At 36.3% G+C, this 18,570-nt stretch overlaps 1 protein-coding gene across 1 annotated transcript in view; it reads left to right on the top strand.

The window, feature by feature from the left end:
* EML5 (EMAP like 5) overlaps window positions 1–18,570 on the top strand; it is a 97,736-nt gene that overhangs the window by 53,974 nt on the left and 25,192 nt on the right. The window contains exons 16-28 of the mRNA XM_074149590.1: window positions 862–955; window positions 2,557–2,657; window positions 4,607–4,809; window positions 5,720–5,831; window positions 6,896–7,023; window positions 8,784–8,925; window positions 10,708–10,860; window positions 11,742–11,873; window positions 12,882–12,970; window positions 13,770–13,946; window positions 14,865–15,066; window positions 15,773–15,899; window positions 16,044–16,058. Coding sequence (XP_074005691.1) covers window positions 862–955; window positions 2,557–2,657; window positions 4,607–4,809; window positions 5,720–5,831; window positions 6,896–7,023; window positions 8,784–8,925; window positions 10,708–10,860; window positions 11,742–11,873; window positions 12,882–12,970; window positions 13,770–13,946; window positions 14,865–15,066; window positions 15,773–15,899; window positions 16,044–16,058 — 1,675 coding nt within the window. The remainder of the gene's footprint in view (window positions 1–861; window positions 956–2,556; window positions 2,658–4,606; window positions 4,810–5,719; window positions 5,832–6,895; window positions 7,024–8,783; window positions 8,926–10,707; window positions 10,861–11,741; window positions 11,874–12,881; window positions 12,971–13,769; window positions 13,947–14,864; window positions 15,067–15,772; window positions 15,900–16,043; window positions 16,059–18,570) is intronic.

Raw genomic sequence — 18,570 nt, 5'->3', positions numbered from 1 at the left:
ACCAGTGTTAAATTTCCTTTTCTCCACTGGCTTCTATTCATTCTTTAATGGTTTGGATTTACTAGATAGGATCTCTGAACTCACAGTGAAGATGTGTAATCACAAAGATGAGGAGTTTGGAGTCTCTTATGCTTCTTACATTTCTTTTATCCTCCTTTTTCAATATGTGAATCTCATTTCCCAAATTTTGGCGTAGATGCCTAGCAATTTCAAAGACTGATACATGTCAGAAAGCTGTTGATCATGAGTGAGCACAAATAACTTCCTTCTTGGAGGTTAATGCGGGATACGTGTCAGAGCTTCTCAAAGACTTCACACTATGACTAAGTTTTAGGATATTTCATAAACTTCCTGGTGTTGCTTCAATGTTTTCCCATTTAGAAGCGAACAGGGATTTTCAGAATGAACAGAAAATTCTCACAGTGCAACCTGTGATGAAGGTTTTTGTGCAACTGTGTCAGCAACTACCTGAACAAAGGATTTGATACAAACACAGAGCATCTAAGTGCCATTTTTAGACCGGGTAACTTAAAGTCCTAAACTCCATCCAACTGACTACTCAAGTTTAAAAGCAAACAGGCGACAGGCATGCCTCTAAGGAGAATCATAGAATCATAGAATTGTCTAGATTGGAGGGGACCTTTAAGATCATCTAGTCCAACCATCAACCTAACTGTGATAAAAAAAAAATAATCATTAAACCATGTCACTAAGTGCTTAGTACACGTCATGCAATTACTTACTTGTTTGTACATTCTTCTTACAATATTTTTAAAGTTATAATATTATTTAATATGGTTTCTTCTTTTTGCAACATAATGTTATCTATCTACTCTCTTAATCATAAATTTATTTTTCTAGCGGATGGGAAACGATTGGCTTCTGTTGGAATAGATGACAATCACACTATTGTACTCTGGGATTGGAAGAAAGGGGAAAAGCTTTCAGCAGTGAGGTAGGAATTTAACTTTGCTTTACGATTTGTGCCTGGATTTAGTCAAGTGACAGTAAGCAAAATACATGTATTAAAGAATAATAGTTCTCTAATAAAGTAGCAGTTTCTATCACAAGTGATACAGGCGAAAACATCTAGTGCAGCCTTAAAAACTTTCTTTGGAAGAAAAAAATGAAGCTCTGATAAAGTCAACAAGAATTATTACAGTGACAGCTCAACTGGTGAAGCAAGATGACAGAGACGACAAAGTTCATTTACGTTTATTTGATGTGTTCTGAAATAATTTCTTTAAAACTTACTCCCTGCACTTCTTTTGGCCCTACCAGAGATGGAGATGTATGCTCAGCTTTTCAGATCTTTTTCATCAGAGGTCACATCTTCCTTGGGGTAGGAGCTTGCAGTTGCTTTGCTCAGAACTGTTTCCTTCAAGGTTCTTTCCTTTTCCTTGTTGAGTCCTGAGCAGTCAGATCTCACCTTGAAGTTTGCTCTGCTTTGGACAGGAAGTTGGACTGAGTAACCTCCAAAGGATAAATATTTTGCAAATTTCTTTGACTCTGCACAGATTATTAAATATACATTTATTAAATAGAATTTTAATCTACAAAAGAGACTCTTATTTCTAATGTTGAGTAATGTTTTTCAAACCTTGACTTTGTTTTTTCTAAGCATCTATTGCTTTAAATAGAGCAATTTTTTTTCAGCTTACCCACCAATCTCACTTAATTCTTTTTTTTTGATCAAACTTTAACCAGTTTATACAGGATTTAGTTTCTGGAGTGTTTTTCCTCCTACCTACTTAGAAGAATTGAATAGAATTTTTGAGGCCAGCATCCATACTTTGAAGGTTATGGTGTGAGTTTGGAAAGAAACCACTTCATGCTTTTTGCCACTACTTCATTTAGTGGTCTGAAAATGACAGAAGGTAAAAGATTGTTTCCACTCTTGAACAGGGAACAAAAACTAGGGATTAGAAGCTCTTCTGCATTTTAAAGAAAAAAAAATCTACCAGTAAGCATTTCTTTCCTTGCACAAACGTAGTTGAAATCTGTTTTTCAAACTGTAAGACTGAAGCAAAGCATTGGTTTTATAGAAGCATGGTAAGAAATCTAACACACGTTTTAATGTTTTTAGAAACTGAAATTTCTGTTTAAAATTGATATAGCAGCATATGTTTTATTCTAACAAGAAAAAAGAAAAATAAATGAAAAGATGGATGAGAATGGAAATTTATTTTCAAAATGAGAGACTTTTAAATAAGATTTACTACTTTACACGTCTCAGTTTCATTATGAGCTGTCAGAGGTCTAAATGCCATATACCTAAACTTAATTCTTTTGCAAGGAAAATGCCACCTAGTGGATTTCTGAAGTAACAGAATTACTCACCTGCTTTGGAAACAAGGGTAATGAAAATAGAACAGGAGTCAGTATGTTAGTTTTTTGACTTTCTTCCTCCTCATAATAATTTATTGTTAATGCTTTGGAAGTAAATGTTAGCAGGATAGAGAAGGTATACATTAGCAAAAAAAACCTCAAACCAAAACCTATTTAAAGATATGAATGGTTATATTTTTATTTAAAATATTTTCCTTTGCGTTTCAGGGGAAGCAAAGATAAGATTTTTGTTGTTAAGATTAATCCTTATATGCCTGACAAGTTGATTACAGTTGGAATTAAACACATGAAATTCTGGCGTAGAGCAGGTAAGGAAACTTTTCAAAATTACAGCATTTTCTGTTACTTGAAGTAGAAATATTGCATGTCTTACAGTATGTTTCATGCATTAAAGGCAACTGTTTTCTCTTTATAGCTCTCTACGTTAGTTTTGCCCTAGTAGAAATAATCTTAATTGGCATTATGGCAGTAGTGGGAATTCTTTTTAAGATCAATTTGCCACAAGCTCTACACAAGTAGAAAGGACCCTGGATTTCCTGCTCTCTGTTTTAATATAGCACGTCTGAAAATCTTACAGAGCTGCCCTAAAATCATAGAGCAGTTTTTGGAAGAGTGACCTTTAGAACACTTATGTTATAAAGAGGCACAAACATAAATAAATTTAACGTTATAAAAATCCACAGAGAAACTACTTGAAGAGGATACACGTGCCAGTTGAGACCTGTTTGTTTAGATACCTCTGTTGAACTTAACAATTAAAAACTGAGGTAAAGCAGCTTGCTTTATCTGCTTGAAAAATTTTGAAGAGTCAAAAATCCATTCCCTGATATTAGTGTGAACTTCATTGTTTCAAACCTTGAAATGTGTTTAAAGACATATGTGCTACAGAAGACAAGCTTATCTGCTACAAATGTTCTAATTATTCATGAAGAATTTATGCACATCGACTCACACGAATCCTTGATAAAGATTAATTGTGGAGAGGAAAGTCTGTGATGAAAAAAAATGATACTGGTTTTCTCAATTCTGGCTCCAACAGAAATTAATCAAGATTGCCTGAGAGCAAGCTGCTGAAGTCTATAGAAATTATTAATTTTAACAATTGTGCTTGCTATCTATAGAAAGAACAAAGTGTATCAGAATATTTACTGAATGAATTACTCTAAATTCTTTAGGAAGAAATCTTGACTATGATAAAAGCCTAGAGATGGTGATTTTGAATAAAGAAATGAAATTGTTTAAAATGCCTGGCATTTTGCGTTTTGTTTTGTTTTGTTTTGTTTTTTTCTGATACTGCTCAGTCAATCAAACATCTCTAATGCTCCAGCCCATCTGTGTGAAACTGCAATGGTGCACGGCCAGGGCAGTCACCGGGAAACAAACTGAGGGGCGTTAATGTGTGTAGGATATCAGTGCACCTTAACACATGCCAGGCCTGGGCAATCTGCACCAGAGCAGGTGCACTTGGTGGGAGAAGTGACACCAAAGTATATGCTTTGGACTGAATTTTCATCGGTGCCGAGTGATAGCAGAGAGGTTCAGAGATCCTGCCTCTGGAAGTTGGAGAATGGTATTGAAGTGTCAGATCCTGAGGGGTTTCTGCGTTACACCACATGAAGTTTCTCTTGAGGATTGTGAGAATATAAATTGGACTTTCTAGTCAGAAGTTACTTTGTGTTATACCGGTCAAATGATTTTAGATAAGGTATTTTAAAGAATTTTAAAATTAATGTAGCTGTAACATTTCTATTATCCAGAGGCCAATATAGCAAACCTCTAAAATAAAATTAGAAATCATCTCACTGGATGAGATAGTTGGACTAGATGATCTCCAGAGGTCCCTTCCAACCCCATATCATTCTGTGATTCTGTGAAAATGTGTTGTGAAAGGGATGGGATGTCAAGTTTTAAACATTTTTTTTCTTTCAGTTTAATTTCATTAGGAATTCCTATGTACTGTGTGGTAGATACTAAGTTTTTTGTTTAGATGCGGGTTTACTTTCTCTTTGTAAGTCTGTGTGGCTATATGTACATATTCAAATCCAGATTCAAACAGTAAGTTAAAGGTGAGTTTTTTGTCTTGAAAGATGCCACATAGTACAGAAGTTTTATTTTGTGAGAACTCTTCTCAGGCTCGATTTTTCAGGGAGCGTGGGTGAACCAGCAGACAAAGACTTGTTGCTCTGGGTAAGGTTGGGTAGTTTATGGAAAACAATTCTGAGCAAAGATCTGACGACTTGTTTTTGGTTTGAACCAGGCGGAGGGCTCATTGGGAGAAAGGGCTGCATAGGTGCACTGGGAAGAACCGATACCATGATGTGCGCAGTCTATGGCTGGACTGAAGAGATGGCGTTCTCTGGAACTTCCACGGGGGATGTGTGTATTTGGAGAGATGTGTTTCTCATAAAAACTGTCAAAGCACATGATGGTCCTGTGTTCAGCATGCACGCGCTGGAAAAAGTAAATAAACTGCTCATTGTTTCTTGATGTCTGGACAAAAAAAGTCTATGAAGTTAGGCCTTTCCTAAACTCAGGAACCCTTGGCTTTATTTTCATTACAAAAAAGCTTTGTGAGGTCCAGATTCAAAATAGTGTTTTATGCAAGTCTCTAATTGTTATGTAACATGCTGTTTCTCAAACTTTTGTGGTCCATTGACATCTTATTCAGTAATTTTCATGGTCTCTTACTAAAGAAATAATAATAACTTTACAATGAGTAGAAGTACTTTCTGATTTAAGCATCCGTGAATTTAATGGGATATGTGAGCATGTGAGAGAAGAAGATGATGCTCATACTCTTACTATTTTGTGGTGTAATTGCTGACTACTAGTAGAAGCATTCAGTCTGTAGGTCACGAAGTTCTCTCTCCTGATTCTCAGTTTCTTTTACTCAGGAAAACCTTTAAGCATGTGCTTTAATGTGAATGGATGTTCCAGTTAGATTTCTTGTATGTTTGAAGTTATGTGTTTGTGTTTTGCTGGGTTAGACCAAGTTACTCCACCTTCTAATATTTGGCTTTCAGTATAGTATATATATTACATATAGCCAAGCGGATATTGAGGCTAACTATCAAGAAAAACTTTTCGGTATGTCACTTAAATTTATTTTTCTCGTGTGGTAGAAGCTTATTGTTTAGAACTTTTAAATCCAGCCTGTGTACATGGACCGTACAGATCTGTGCTGCCTTCGTCAGGAGAATTCAACCATTTTGTTGCTCCTGATCTTTTCATCTCTAACATCTGTAGTTCTGTGCATTGCAGTGTTGTATATAATCCATTTTCAGTATTGACAGAAATCTGTGAAAAATTAAAGAAAAGTAATAATTGATTGTAACTTGTGATTTTTTTTTTTTTTCCCCTCCTCTGCCAGGGATTTGTCACTGGAGGAAAGGATGGGGTAGTAGCTCTCTGGGACGATACCTTTGAACGTTGTCTCAAAACCTATGCCATCAAAAGGGCAGCTTTGGCTCCTGGGTCTAAAGGTAACACAGACTTTATCCTATTTTTATTCTATTTAAAATATTTTCTTTAAAACACTCTTTTTGTGCAAATGCTTTCCCCAGTAGGAGGGAATCCACATTCGACACGATGAATACTAAAAACTATTTTTTAGAAGCTTTATTGGTTCTAAATAAGTTGGGAACTTATTGTTGGGAGGGGAATGGTATATTGTATGTTGGGAGGGGAATGGTATATTGTACTGACTGTTTGCACATTTGGGTGGAGTATATCATAATATTTACCTTATCATCTACCTGAATTAATTGATTTAACCTTGAGTCTCTTACCACCCAGCTCATTTTGTTTTTTTTTTTCTAAAGTGGCAACCAAAAGGCCAATTATATTTCTAATCATGAAGTATCTTGTCTGATTTTTTGTTTTAGAGGAGGACTGGAATTCAGAATTGTGGTTAGTTTTGCAAGGGATTAGTACATTTTATGACTTAATTTTCTGTAAATGCATATGTTTCTTGAAATTACGTAAGAACGTTTTCACCTCTGTTACTCCTATTTCTTCCTTTATTCTTGATCTTAGTGCTGATTTACTGTTTTCCCTATTTGATGTTCTGGATAGCAACTCCTTCCTGCTCTTCCTCCCCCTGCTAAAATTACATTTCCTGTGTTCTTATGTATGTGATTTGAGTTTCAAAAATCATGTATGAAAACACCCATTAACTAAAACATTCTACTACAGAGTATCTCATTCTCATATCTGTTTAGTAAAAAGCTAGACTTAAGGTACCGTAAATGCTAGCAATATAGGAGTGTAGTTGATACTTCATATGCACTTTTTTTCACTAAGATTGTCAGCAGGTCAGGCTGATTAAAGGTTAGTGTCCGTTGGGTAATTGCTAAATACTTCCAAAAGAATTCAAACATATATTCATGCATGGAATATTCCATGTTTCATATTTCATATTCCACATATTCCATGTTTTTACTTGTTTACTACTGAGTATCTTTTTCTACAGTGAGAATATAATGTGCATATGTGTGAAAAATTCTCTTTAAGGCATACTTAAATATTCTGTCTTCTAACATTCTAGGTCTCCTCTTAGAAGATAATCCTTCTATACGTGCCATATCTTTAGGACATGGTCATATTTTAGTGGGCACAAAGAATGGTGAAATATTGGAGGTGGATAAAAGTGGACCAATAACTCTGCTGGTTCAGGTACGTGCTAAATATCAGTCAAATATTCTGTACCACAAACACTGTTTTATTTTTCAAGTAAAGACTGTGAAATAACAAGCATTTTAATTTTGAGTGAAGTTAGTGAGTTACTATCACTTCATAGTTTTTTAAGGCCAGGCTGGACCATTATGACTCTTTAATGAGCCAAACAGATCAGAGTTTCATGTACTAATTTGTTCAACAAGTTCATCCTTTAAAGCAGACCAAGATCGTATTTCCATTTTTTCTTTTTTAAAAAAAGGTAAAAAATTGTGTGTAACACTGGATTCTCCACCAAATTCCTTATTAACTTTTTTCCTAGTACTAATTACTCTAATTATCTTTAAAAGCTATCTCCTTGAGATTTACTTTTAGGTTTTCTTTGTAATTATGTAAAAACCATTTCAGTTACCAAACAGGCTGCATTTCTTAAGCCTGACTACAAACCAGATATTTTTACATCATATCATCATATGATTTTCTTTCATATTTAAATAAAAATCTGTGCATCTTTAATTCACACTGAGTGGCCAGTGCAATATGTAAAGATACAGATTTTTTTTTTTTTTTTTAAAGACTATATTAGGATCTAAGGTAAATAAAAATCTGGATCATAGAGAATAGTTTGGGTTGGAAGGGACCTTTAAAGGTCATCTAGTCCGACCCACATGTAATAAGCAGGGACATCTTCAACTACATCACAGTGCTCAGAGCCCTGTCCAACCTGACCTTGAATGTTCCAGGGATGGCGCATCTCCCACCTCTCTGCGCAACCTGTTCGAGTGTTTCACCACCATCATCGTAAAAAATGTCTTCCTTATACCTAGTCTAAATCTGCTCTCTTTTAGTTTAAAACCATTACCCCTTGTCCTATCACAACAGCCCTGCTAGAAAGTTTGTCCCATCTTTCTTATAAGCCCCCTTCAAGTAGTGAAAAGCTGCAATAAGGTGTCCCTGGAGCCTCCTCTTCTCCAGGCTGAACAACCCCAGCTCTCTCAGCCTGTTCTCACAGGAGAGGTGCTTCATCCCTCTGAGCATTTCTGTGGCCTCCTCTGGACTTGCTCCAACAGGTCCATGCCTTTCCTGTGTTGAGGGCTCCAGAGTTGGACGCAGTACTCCAGGTGGGGTCTCACCAGAGCGGAGTAGAGGGGCAGAATCACCTTCCTCTACCTGCTGGCCACACTTCTTTTGATGTAGCCCAGGATGCAGTTGGCTTTCTGGGCTGTGAGCGCACATTGTCAGCTCATGTTGAGCTTCTCATCCACTAGTACCCCCAAGTCCTTCTCATCAGGACTGCGCTCAGCCTTCATCCCCCAGCCTGTTACTGATACCGGGGGTTGCCCTGACCAACATGCAGGACCTTGTACTTGGCCTTGTTGAACCTCATGATATTCACTTGAGCCCACTTCTCGACCTTGTCCAGGTCCCTCTGGACGGTATCCCATCCCTTAGGCGTGTCGACTGCTCCACTCAGCTTGGTGTTGTCGGCAAACTTGCTGGGGGTGCACTTGATCCCACTGTCATTCACATAGATATGTGTGAGGATTATTTCTTAGGGAAAAGTTTTTTTTTCTAGTGATAATTACTGTAATTTGCATTTCTACTTGTATGTAGTAGGGTGAAGTTTTTTTTCTATTGAGATACTTCTTTTTTATCCTCTAACAATATGCATGTTCTTTCTATTTTTAAACTTCTTTAAATGTATTTTTTCATATTTCAGTTTAAAATACAAAGTCATCTGATTCATTGTGTTTTTTCAGGGTCACATGGAGGGGGAAGTTTGGGGTCTAGCTACTCATCCTCATTTACCTATTTGTGCCACTGTAAGTGATGACAAAACCTTAAGAATATGGGATTTATCTCCTAGCCATTGTATGTTAGCTGTTCGCAAATTGAAGAAGGGTAAGATGCTTAGTATGAAAAAATATTTAACTGAATTCAGTTGACATTTACTAGCATTATGAATCTTTCAAAAGCAAGACTGAATAAATTCCTTTCTTTGCTCAAATTATTTTATTGAAGCTGTGTTCATGAGTTATGTAGCCCTTAAGCTAATGAATCTGTAGGAAAGATTTCTATGTAATACTGTTCTTAAGATTATTTGCAATTGTAACATATTGAAGTCAGTGAAATTACAATAAAAGTTGAGCCAATTACATAATTCTGCCACATTGCTTGTAGTATTGCAAGCTTTTTTTGAACAGCGGAGGACTTTGAATCTAGAAATTTTTGGAAGAAATCTTAGGAGTAATGTTGAATTCTTCCTTCTGACCATTAGAAGAATCTGGAATGTCAAGGAAAGAGAACAGTCATAAAATTCTTACTCATTGTCTACTGTATAACTAATTTCTCTTTTGACAGATGGAAAATCTGTTGCAAGTGACATTGTATAAAGAGAATTTTTTTAAGATTAGACCAGACTAGCCTTAACAAGCTTCTAATGGTGTATATATGCTTTGCTAGACAAGGGAGTACAATAGGCTTTATCTGTTTGTCATTTAGTAAAGCATTTTGGTCCAAACTTGATAGGAAGCTTAGTTGAAGATGATTTGGATCGATAAGGTAAATGTAAGAAGAGTCATAAGCTGGCACAAGCAGAGCTTAACCAAGAAAGTTTCAAGTTTGTGGTCTGCTCAAGTCTTAAAGCTGGTATTTCTTAATAGTTTTAAGAGTAGTTTTGGCAGAAGAATAAGGACTGTGATAACGTAATTTGCTGATGAGACACATTTTGAGATGCTTTGGCGATCTTAAGCAGTACTATACAGAAAGAGCTGTATGCTTCTGCAGATTGCAGTAATGCAAATGAGATAATACTTGGCAATTAAAAAAGGCAAGACTGAATGACTGTAAGAAAAATGTCTGTGTAGCTGAGGAGTAACTGTGGAGCAGAAGGTTCAGGATGTTCTAGCTGATGGCTGGATGACGATTACCTGTGAGGTATTTTTCCCAGGACATAATGAGGTATGCATGTAGTTTACAAGAGGCTAATCAGAGTATTTTTGGTATACACTTCTCATCTGTGTTCAGCTGAATGAAATTAAAGTGAAAGTTGAGTATGGAGAAGGAGGAGCTAAAGGATAACGAATGAGAAGCTTTGTGCTGGAGTCAGCTAAATCAAGGATTACTGTCTACAAGTTAATTGGAGGAACAAATAGTAGGGAAACAAATTTATGCTAATGGAAAATTCTGGCATGGAAACAGATCTATATAAACTGACCATAGATAAATCTCAATTGGAAATTAAACTGTTTTTTCAAATGAAACTTGACATGTTTATCAGAAGGATTATATGACATAGTGACAGTGATAGCAAATGACTGGATTCTGTGAGTCCAGAAGGTTTTTTCCTGCTGTGTTCTCCTTACCAGAACAAATGGTAACAATGTCACCAGAAGGAGAGCAATATTAAAAATAGGTAAACAGTAGTGATTAATCTGTGTTACTAATGTATAACATATGTCAATTAATATGCAAATAAATGTAATCTAAGATTCTGGGATTTGTTAGTAGCTTCTGTGTGCTCTCACAGATACAGAGCCTGGAAATTATCTTGGCAGCATTTAAAAAATTTCATTGGACTATATACTATAAGAATAGCTTTCCTTTATTACTGGAAAAAATTAATCTAAAAGAGGGATTATGCACTGTAAATGTACCTGAATGCTGTTTCTGTATTCCTCATAGGAGGTAGGTGTTGCTGCTTTTCTCCTGATGGAAAAGCATTAGCTGTTGGTCTCAACGATGGAAGCTTTTTGATAGTTAATGCAGATACCCTGGAGGATCTGGTCTCTTTCCAGCACAGGAAAGATGTTATTTCCGAGATCCGATTTTCTCCTGGTAGGTGATTTAAAATGAAGATTTTTATATCAAGGTTGTTCAAGCAAGCTTTTGTAACCTTTAAAAGATAAAAGAAGTAGAGATCTGTAGTGCTCTTTTACATGTAACGAGTAAGTCAGCAAGACTAATATTAACATTTTGAAAAATACTGTGTGAAGTCTTATGTTGCTTATTTAACGGTGAGATTATTGGAATAGGTTTGCTCATAGTAACCTCCTGAAATGCAAGAGTCAATTTTAAATCATGAGCATCCAGCAGCCTCCCTAAATCCCAAGGGTTCCACTTTAGGAGCTGCATAAGCTTGGCTCCTCTGAGGTTGCTGTTAGCTAATGAGAGTGCTTGAAACTGATGTGTCAGAAAGTTCTGGTGTCTTTTTTTTTTTTCTTCTTCTTTTTCTCCCCCTACAGTGCTAAGCACTCCCAGTGAGGCTAGGTGTTTTTAAACAGTACGGCTCTTATTTAGGAGTATGACCTGAACTAATGTGTATGTCTTAAACTAAGATATGTGTATGACCTAAACTAATAATACTATTTCAGTGAAAATATTCTTCTGTAGTAGAAATTGGATGCAAATTACTGATACCCATTCTCATGCAGCATTACTTTCTGGTTACCTAAGCCTTAGTGCTCTCTGAGTGCAATAAAAGTTTAAAATTTCCTGAGATAGTTTTTATTGTTTGAAAATGTAATGATATCGTGGTTGTATATTTCATACTGATTTTGATTGTGATGTGAACATTAGTCTGTTGGGGACTGTGTATAAATTAGCAAGCTCATTTTAAAGAAATCTGAGTTGCTTATAGCTGAATTCCAGCCTGTGTTTAATACACGGAGCACTACAGCATTTTGAAAATGTCTTTTGTTTCCACTGATGTGCTTTAGGAGCTGGAAAGTACTTAGCTGTGGCATCCTGTGACAACTTTGTAGATATTTACAATGTAATGAGCAGTAAACGCGTAGGAATCTGCAAGGGAGCCTCCAGCTACATCACACACATGGACTGGGACATAAGAGGTAAGTAGCAATCATTCTGAATATCCACTGGGAGATTGACTGCATTATAAACTAAATGTAGTACATCTACAGTATGAATTTATGGTATCACTGACAGATTTGTTTCTTTGGTTTATGAATATGCTCGCAGCATCTAAATAAATATAAAACCATGATTTTTACTACTATTTCTATTTTTAGAATTTTGCAATTTGAAGTAATATAAATTTTCTCTATAGATTGGTTGGGTTTTTTTAACATCTTTTGTGTTTATTGTTTGACGTGTACTTCTTGAACAGTGTACTGCATAATGCAGTTGCATATGTAGCTCAGGAATATGTATCTGTGTTGTCAAAAATAGCAGAAAGCCTGGATTTCATGTCTTCCTGGGTCTAAATCCGTGGTTAATTTAAACACTAACTTTAGTCCTTTTTCATAAAAAAACAAAGCAGTGCAATTGTGCAGTCTATTAGTTTCTGCTTTTATTCCTCTACATAATCACTTTTGAAACAGTCCAGTTTAATTTGAAAGAGTGTTATAAGTTAGCTTCATCTGAGAATTTTGAGAACAGGAAGAGAACAGAAACATTAATGAGAATTTCTCTCAGAAGAGAAGTAGGATAAAGGCAAGCAGAAGTCAGTTGCTGGGGAGCAGCCACTGGCCAGGCAGCGTATCTGCTTCTCAGTCCCAAGTGCACATACGTACTGGTCAGCCAGTTGTCCCAAACAATCTCTGAATTAGACCCAATACATTTTGTCTACCATCTGATGGGGCAACCACAAACAGGAGAGAAAAGTAATGCATTATTACAGTTTTCAAAGAGAGGAAGAGGGACTGTGAATTTAAGGGGTCAAAGGACTCAGATCTTCAGAAGCCCATACTTCCAGATCCACTGTTTATGTATGCAGCTTTTTCCATTGGAAACAAATGGTTTGTGTAATGCTGTTAGCAACAAAAATTGCAAAATAACTATTTTTTAATGGAATCTTCTATTTAATGTTAATATACAACATGTAATATGTTTTGTAGGGAAGCTCTTGCAAGTCAACACTGGTGCTAAAGAGCAGTTGTTTTTCGAAGCTCCTCGTGGGAAGAAACAGACAATTCCTAGTTTAGAGGTAAGGACATAGACTGCCTTCTGAACTTGATGGCAAAGCAGATTTATGGTACAACTGTCTATTCCACATAAGAGGGAATGATGTATAAAACTATGATTTTAACTCATCTGTTGAAAAAGCTTCTGTTCAGGCACTTGCTATTCTTTATCCCTTTTTTTTTTTTTTTTTTTTCAGTCTGTTCAATTATATAATGCAATCACAATGATAAAATACGTAGGGGATATCACATTTGTCTCTTCTGTTAAGAAATGGCCATTTGACTAAGTCATGAAAATCTCGCTTGGACCTCTGTATGCCTCTTTTCATACCTAAACACCTTTGGAAACTGATTGCAGATTACTTTGCCCTAAACTTGCTGTGGAAGACCTCATGTCTGTCTTTACGTAACAATGCAGTATAGTATACATAATATACATAGGCAAGTGAAGTATACTGTAGCTATAATATTGATTTGTTTTCTCAGACATAGGGCATAGTCATAGGGCAGAGAGTGATAGTGGATAATTTTCAAGTAATATTGATTATAAGATTGAAAGGCAGTGTTGAAAAACGTAATTTGTTTTCTCCAGGCTGGAAGGGGAGGTAAGGTCAAAATTTCTAAAATACTTCTAGAGGCTTTGGAACTGGAAGTTAATAGAGGTAAAATTAAGGATCTTAAATAAAATTCTGAATAGTCAGAAAGTGGTTAATCTTTTAGATGTGATTTATCGGTGGTGCAAGGACTTTTTCTTGAAATCATATATGGAAGAAAACTGCCTGGGAAAAAGTGTGCTCTGTCTCAAACAGGTTGTTTTTATAGGTAGAAAAGATTGGCTGGGCATCATGGACAAGTGTTTTGGGCTCTTGCTGTGAAGGAATCTGGCCAATAATTGGTGAAGTCACAGATGTAACTGCTTCATGCCTCACTAGTGACAGTAAAGTATTAGCCACAGGAGATGATTTTGGATTTGTGAAACTGTTTCGATACCCTGCTAAAGTAAGTAATTTTCAGCTGTTCATAGAGAAGGTGAATAAAACTGCCTTTTCAAAATGGTAAAAATTCATCACTCAGAACAAAATAGTGCTTTTATACTTTTGTCCTTATGATCAAAGAAAGCATTCAATATTCCAGCGCAATTTGAAATGCATTAAACTTTCAGCTAGTAAGAATGACCATTCCAGCTTAGGCTAAAGAGCCACCTCTGGTGTTCTGTCACCGACAGAGGCAAATACGTGGAAAAAAACCTGGGAATGGAACGGGCACTGTCTGATAATATCTTGGCATTAATATCCTCAGTGTGGGTTTTATCAGTGTCATTTTTAGCCCCTTAAGCTCTTGTTTTGGAAGACAATATTTCTTCCTCAGCTTCATTTCACTCATGATTTTATAGAACTTTGTTCTGTCCAACCTCGGTCATTTTTCTCTAAGATGAAGAGCTTTAATATTATTTAAACGTGCATCATAGAAAAGCCATTCCAGAAGCACATTATATTTTTACTGCTCTTCTAGAACCTTTTTAGTTCCCTGTTATTTATCTGTAAATATGTCTTCAATTTTTAATATTTTACCACCTTAGGGATGGTAACCTATGCACAAGTTGATTCCAGATATTCTATGTGCATTTTATTCTTAATCTGTTAGATTATTTTCTCTTTTAGGAAAAATGATCCAGTGTTTATTGCTGGAATCTGTTTATAAAAATATTCTTGCATGCTTGGTATGGAAATATGGTTAACATTTTGTGAAGTTGCTATAGGAGAGGAACTTGGCAAATCATGTGATACATACAAATGCAAAACAGCTGAAATATAAACTGTAAAGAACTTAAGAGCATGTTGGGCACTGGCAACTCATTTCAGTTTTATCTAGCAGACTGATTAAATTTGATTTGTGCCTTTTCTTCTCCCTTTTTAGGGAAAGTTTGGTAAATTTAAGAGGTACGTTGCTCACAGTACCCATGTAACAAATGTCCGTTGGACCTATGATGACAGTTTGTTGGTCACTGTTGGAGGAGCAGACACATCTTTAATGCTGTGGACTTACGAGATGGAAGGACATCGGGATAGCAGACAGTGTGACAGTGAAGAGTCTGATTTAGATTCTGAAGAAGATGGAGGTCAGTAAGAATTTATAAAACTAGCTGGATTATGCTATCTCAAGAAGACTTTATTAACAGAAAACTGCTAACTTAGAAATAATCAAGTTGATTGCTGTAAGCTTAAGTAGCGAAGAAAAGATGAGGGGTAAAGGGTACAAGTTACTCCAGGGGAGATTCCAATTGGACACGAGGAAAATTTTTCACAATGAGAACAATCAGCCTTTGGAATAAAGTCCCCAGGGAAGTGGTAGATTCCCTGTCATTGGACACTTTTAAGATTCGGCTGGACAGGGTGCTGGGCCATCTTGTCTAGACTGTGCTTTTGCCAAGAAAGGTTGGACCAGGTGATCCTTGAGGTCCCTTCCAGCCTGGTATTCTGTGATTCTCTGAATTTAGCAGCAGATGTCGTGTAGCGAGGTCCTTTGTTAGTCACCCTGAGTTAAGGCCAACCAAGCAGAAATGGGGTAGCTTTGAATGTCCCTTGGATCTTTGTTAATAGTTTTTTCCTCAAAGATACTCTAGAGAACTTTTTTCTTAGAATGTCTTTTATTAAGAGTGTTCATGATTCCCAGCTACTTTCTTCCTGTCCTATTAATTTATTATAATACATGGTATAATTGTTCTTGTAGTCCAGTACATTGTTGAAACCTGCACAAATTATGAATTTATTTTTTTTTCCTGGTATCTTATTTTGCTGTGATACTGTACACTCTTATTTTGTTAGGTTATGACAGTGATGTGACAAGGGAAAATGAAATTAATTACACCATCAAAGCCTTATCAACAAACATTAGACCAATGTTTGGAATTAAGCCTCATCTGCAACAAAAGGAGCCAACCTTAGATGAAAGGTAATTGCTAAATTACAATTCTAGCCGAAAAAGCAATCTGAAAATATGATTATTAGTAAAATGTAATTATATTCAAATATATATACAACTTAAAAGAATATTAATTTTTATTTTGTTTTTATTTCTCTTTGGCTTCCTATGAAGGCAGGGGGTAGTGAGGTAAGTTCATTTACACAAAGTCCAGGATCAAACGCATTTTAATAACTTAAGCTGCTTGGGAAAGTAGTTATACTTTGAAATAGAAGTGAAGACTAACTCTTTGCTATTAAATAGCAGCTTGTTAATGGGTAGAAGAGGGATAAGGGACAATGAATAAGCCCAGCTCTGAGTAGAAATGAGTGGGTGCTAAATCCAGTATTTGGGAGAGATTATCAGATCTCATCCTCTTTTCCTCAATACTTCGGAGTGGCTAAGGAACAGCTGGATTTAAGTAGCTGTAGTCAGAGAGCTCGCCTAACTTCTTGTGGACTTCAGTAAGACTATATCACAGTGTGGGTGTAGAGGTCCAACGTGGAATAGAAAGTGCAGGGAGCACGTTGCAGAGACGCCTGAGGTGGCTGCATGAGAAGTATTGCCGCATCTGCCCCACTGTGTTGGAGCTAATAAAGCTTCAGGGCTGGGAGAGGCATCGTTGACTTGGCTGCAGCTTGACTTGTCAAAACAGTGTCAACTCCTTTTTGCTAAAGCTCTGCAGAAAGCAATGAGTGAATCCCTAGGCTCAGAAAGACCCTAAGCAGAAGAGGCTGCGAAACGCTGCAGTCTGGTGGGTAGGTAACTTCTCTGTGAAGTATGGAACATGGGATTCTGCTCTTGGTGCAGCATAATAATTTTCTCCCAGTGACCCTTAATTCAAAATGTAAGTGCAATTCCCAGAACATGAATCTGAACAAAAGATTATTTTTGCTCTCCAGCAGAGGTAGTGTCCTGTTCTTAGTTTCTGGTTCTGCTCTTAAATTACCTTTTTTCCTGGCAATAGCAGAAGTTAAAAAAAAACCCCACATTGTTTTTCCCTTCACAACAGCACAGTTGGACTAAGAGCAGTGGATATTCCTGTGTCTTAATCATTTTTATGGCTAACACATTAACTTGATATGTGAGTTGCTCATACTTCTAGGCAGCGATTCCTTTATTTTTTCCTTCAGGACAAACATGGTTTTCCCCACTTTTTCTGGGACTTTTTTTTTTTTTGTAACAATCTTATCTAAGCAATTCAGTATTTGAAAGAAAATAAAAGAGGCACAGGTGTGTTTTGAAAATAAGAGATGCGAGTGCTGTAAAAGTTGATATGCTGATAGAAATATCCAAAACCACATAACTTATTTTAGATCCTTGTGCATTCCTAATGGGAAAGGAGCCAACAAACTATTTACAAACTAGTCCTTCACTGATCCAGAAATGAAGATTTTTTTTTTTTTACCTGATACAGACAGTAAATAAACCTAAATTGTATTTCCAAGGGGCTGAAAGAGGGAGGGAGCTACTGAAATGAGGCTTCCTTTATGTGAACCTCACAATTATCACCTTGTAATTGCCACCAAAAGAAATTCGGAGATTTTATACAAACATCTTACATATATTTTGGATAAATGAACAGAATGCAATTAGATTTTTCTGCTTGCCAGTCTAGTGACTTGTGACATGAATGTAAATAGCACAAATTCCAAAGTTCTTTTTGTAAAAATTTAGCTTTATCCTCTCCTTTCGTTCTGACAACTTGTGTGATTTGGGAATGGGGAGAAGCCAGGAATCAAAATGAAAAATTATAACAAGGGACTTTCTATTAGCGGCTTCCCTCTCTCTGTTCACCCTGTTTGCAGAATAAGTTAGATTACAGGAAAGTTTAAATTTCATGTTAACTTTTTTTTTTTAAACAGTTTTAGAAAGAAAGTAGGGCTTTTTGAAGCTGACCTTTCTCTGAATCAGTTTCTGCACATCGGAACATACATTAGTACAGGGCGTTAACCTTGAGATTGAAAACCCTAAAATATCTGGAGATTTCATTCTTCACAAGCGAGAATTTAATTGTCATTAGTTACTTGTATTACTGTGTTTCGTAACAACATTATGGAAAGGAATGGCCTCCCTTTACCAGAGTGATGTAATTATTTTTTCCTCTCAAAGCTGAGCTAAAGCTCATGTCTTTGAGGAAATCAGAAAGCCAGTTACCAAAGTATCAAGATTACCATGTAATCTCCAGTTTTGAATGCAAGGAAAAAAACCTATTCATTTTTCAACTGAAATAATCAGACGTGACCAGGGAAGAAATGCCTAGAGGTGCAATTACATGGCCCAGTGATGGGGGTGGGAAAACTTGTATTGGGGTTCTGATCTGTGTAGACTGACTTTATCCAGAGAACCTAAGAAGTTACGTGAACAATATGCATTTATCATAGACCTCAAGAAAAGGGTAACTGAAACACAGACATATTTCTAGATAAGTTGAATACAGTTCCAAATTTCTGGGTTATTTCGGTGATGAAGACAGCACAAAAACTTTTTATGAAATATGCCTTGGACCAATTAGGCATCCAATCGTATCTCCACATATGCAAATATTTGCCAGCTAATAATGAGATACATCACGTGGTCCATGTGGAAAATCTTGTTCCATACTTAAATCATGAAATAAAAGAATTGAAACTACCAAATGAAAGCTAAAAATTTTCCTCTG

Source organism: Numenius arquata, chromosome 6 (assembly GCF_964106895.1).
Source record: "Numenius arquata chromosome 6, bNumArq3.hap1.1, whole genome shotgun sequence".
Lineage (NCBI taxonomy): Eukaryota > Metazoa > Chordata > Aves > Charadriiformes > Scolopacidae > Numenius > Numenius arquata.
Note: the sequence above shows the minus strand (reverse complement) of the source record. Positions and strands in the feature narration are given on the sequence as shown.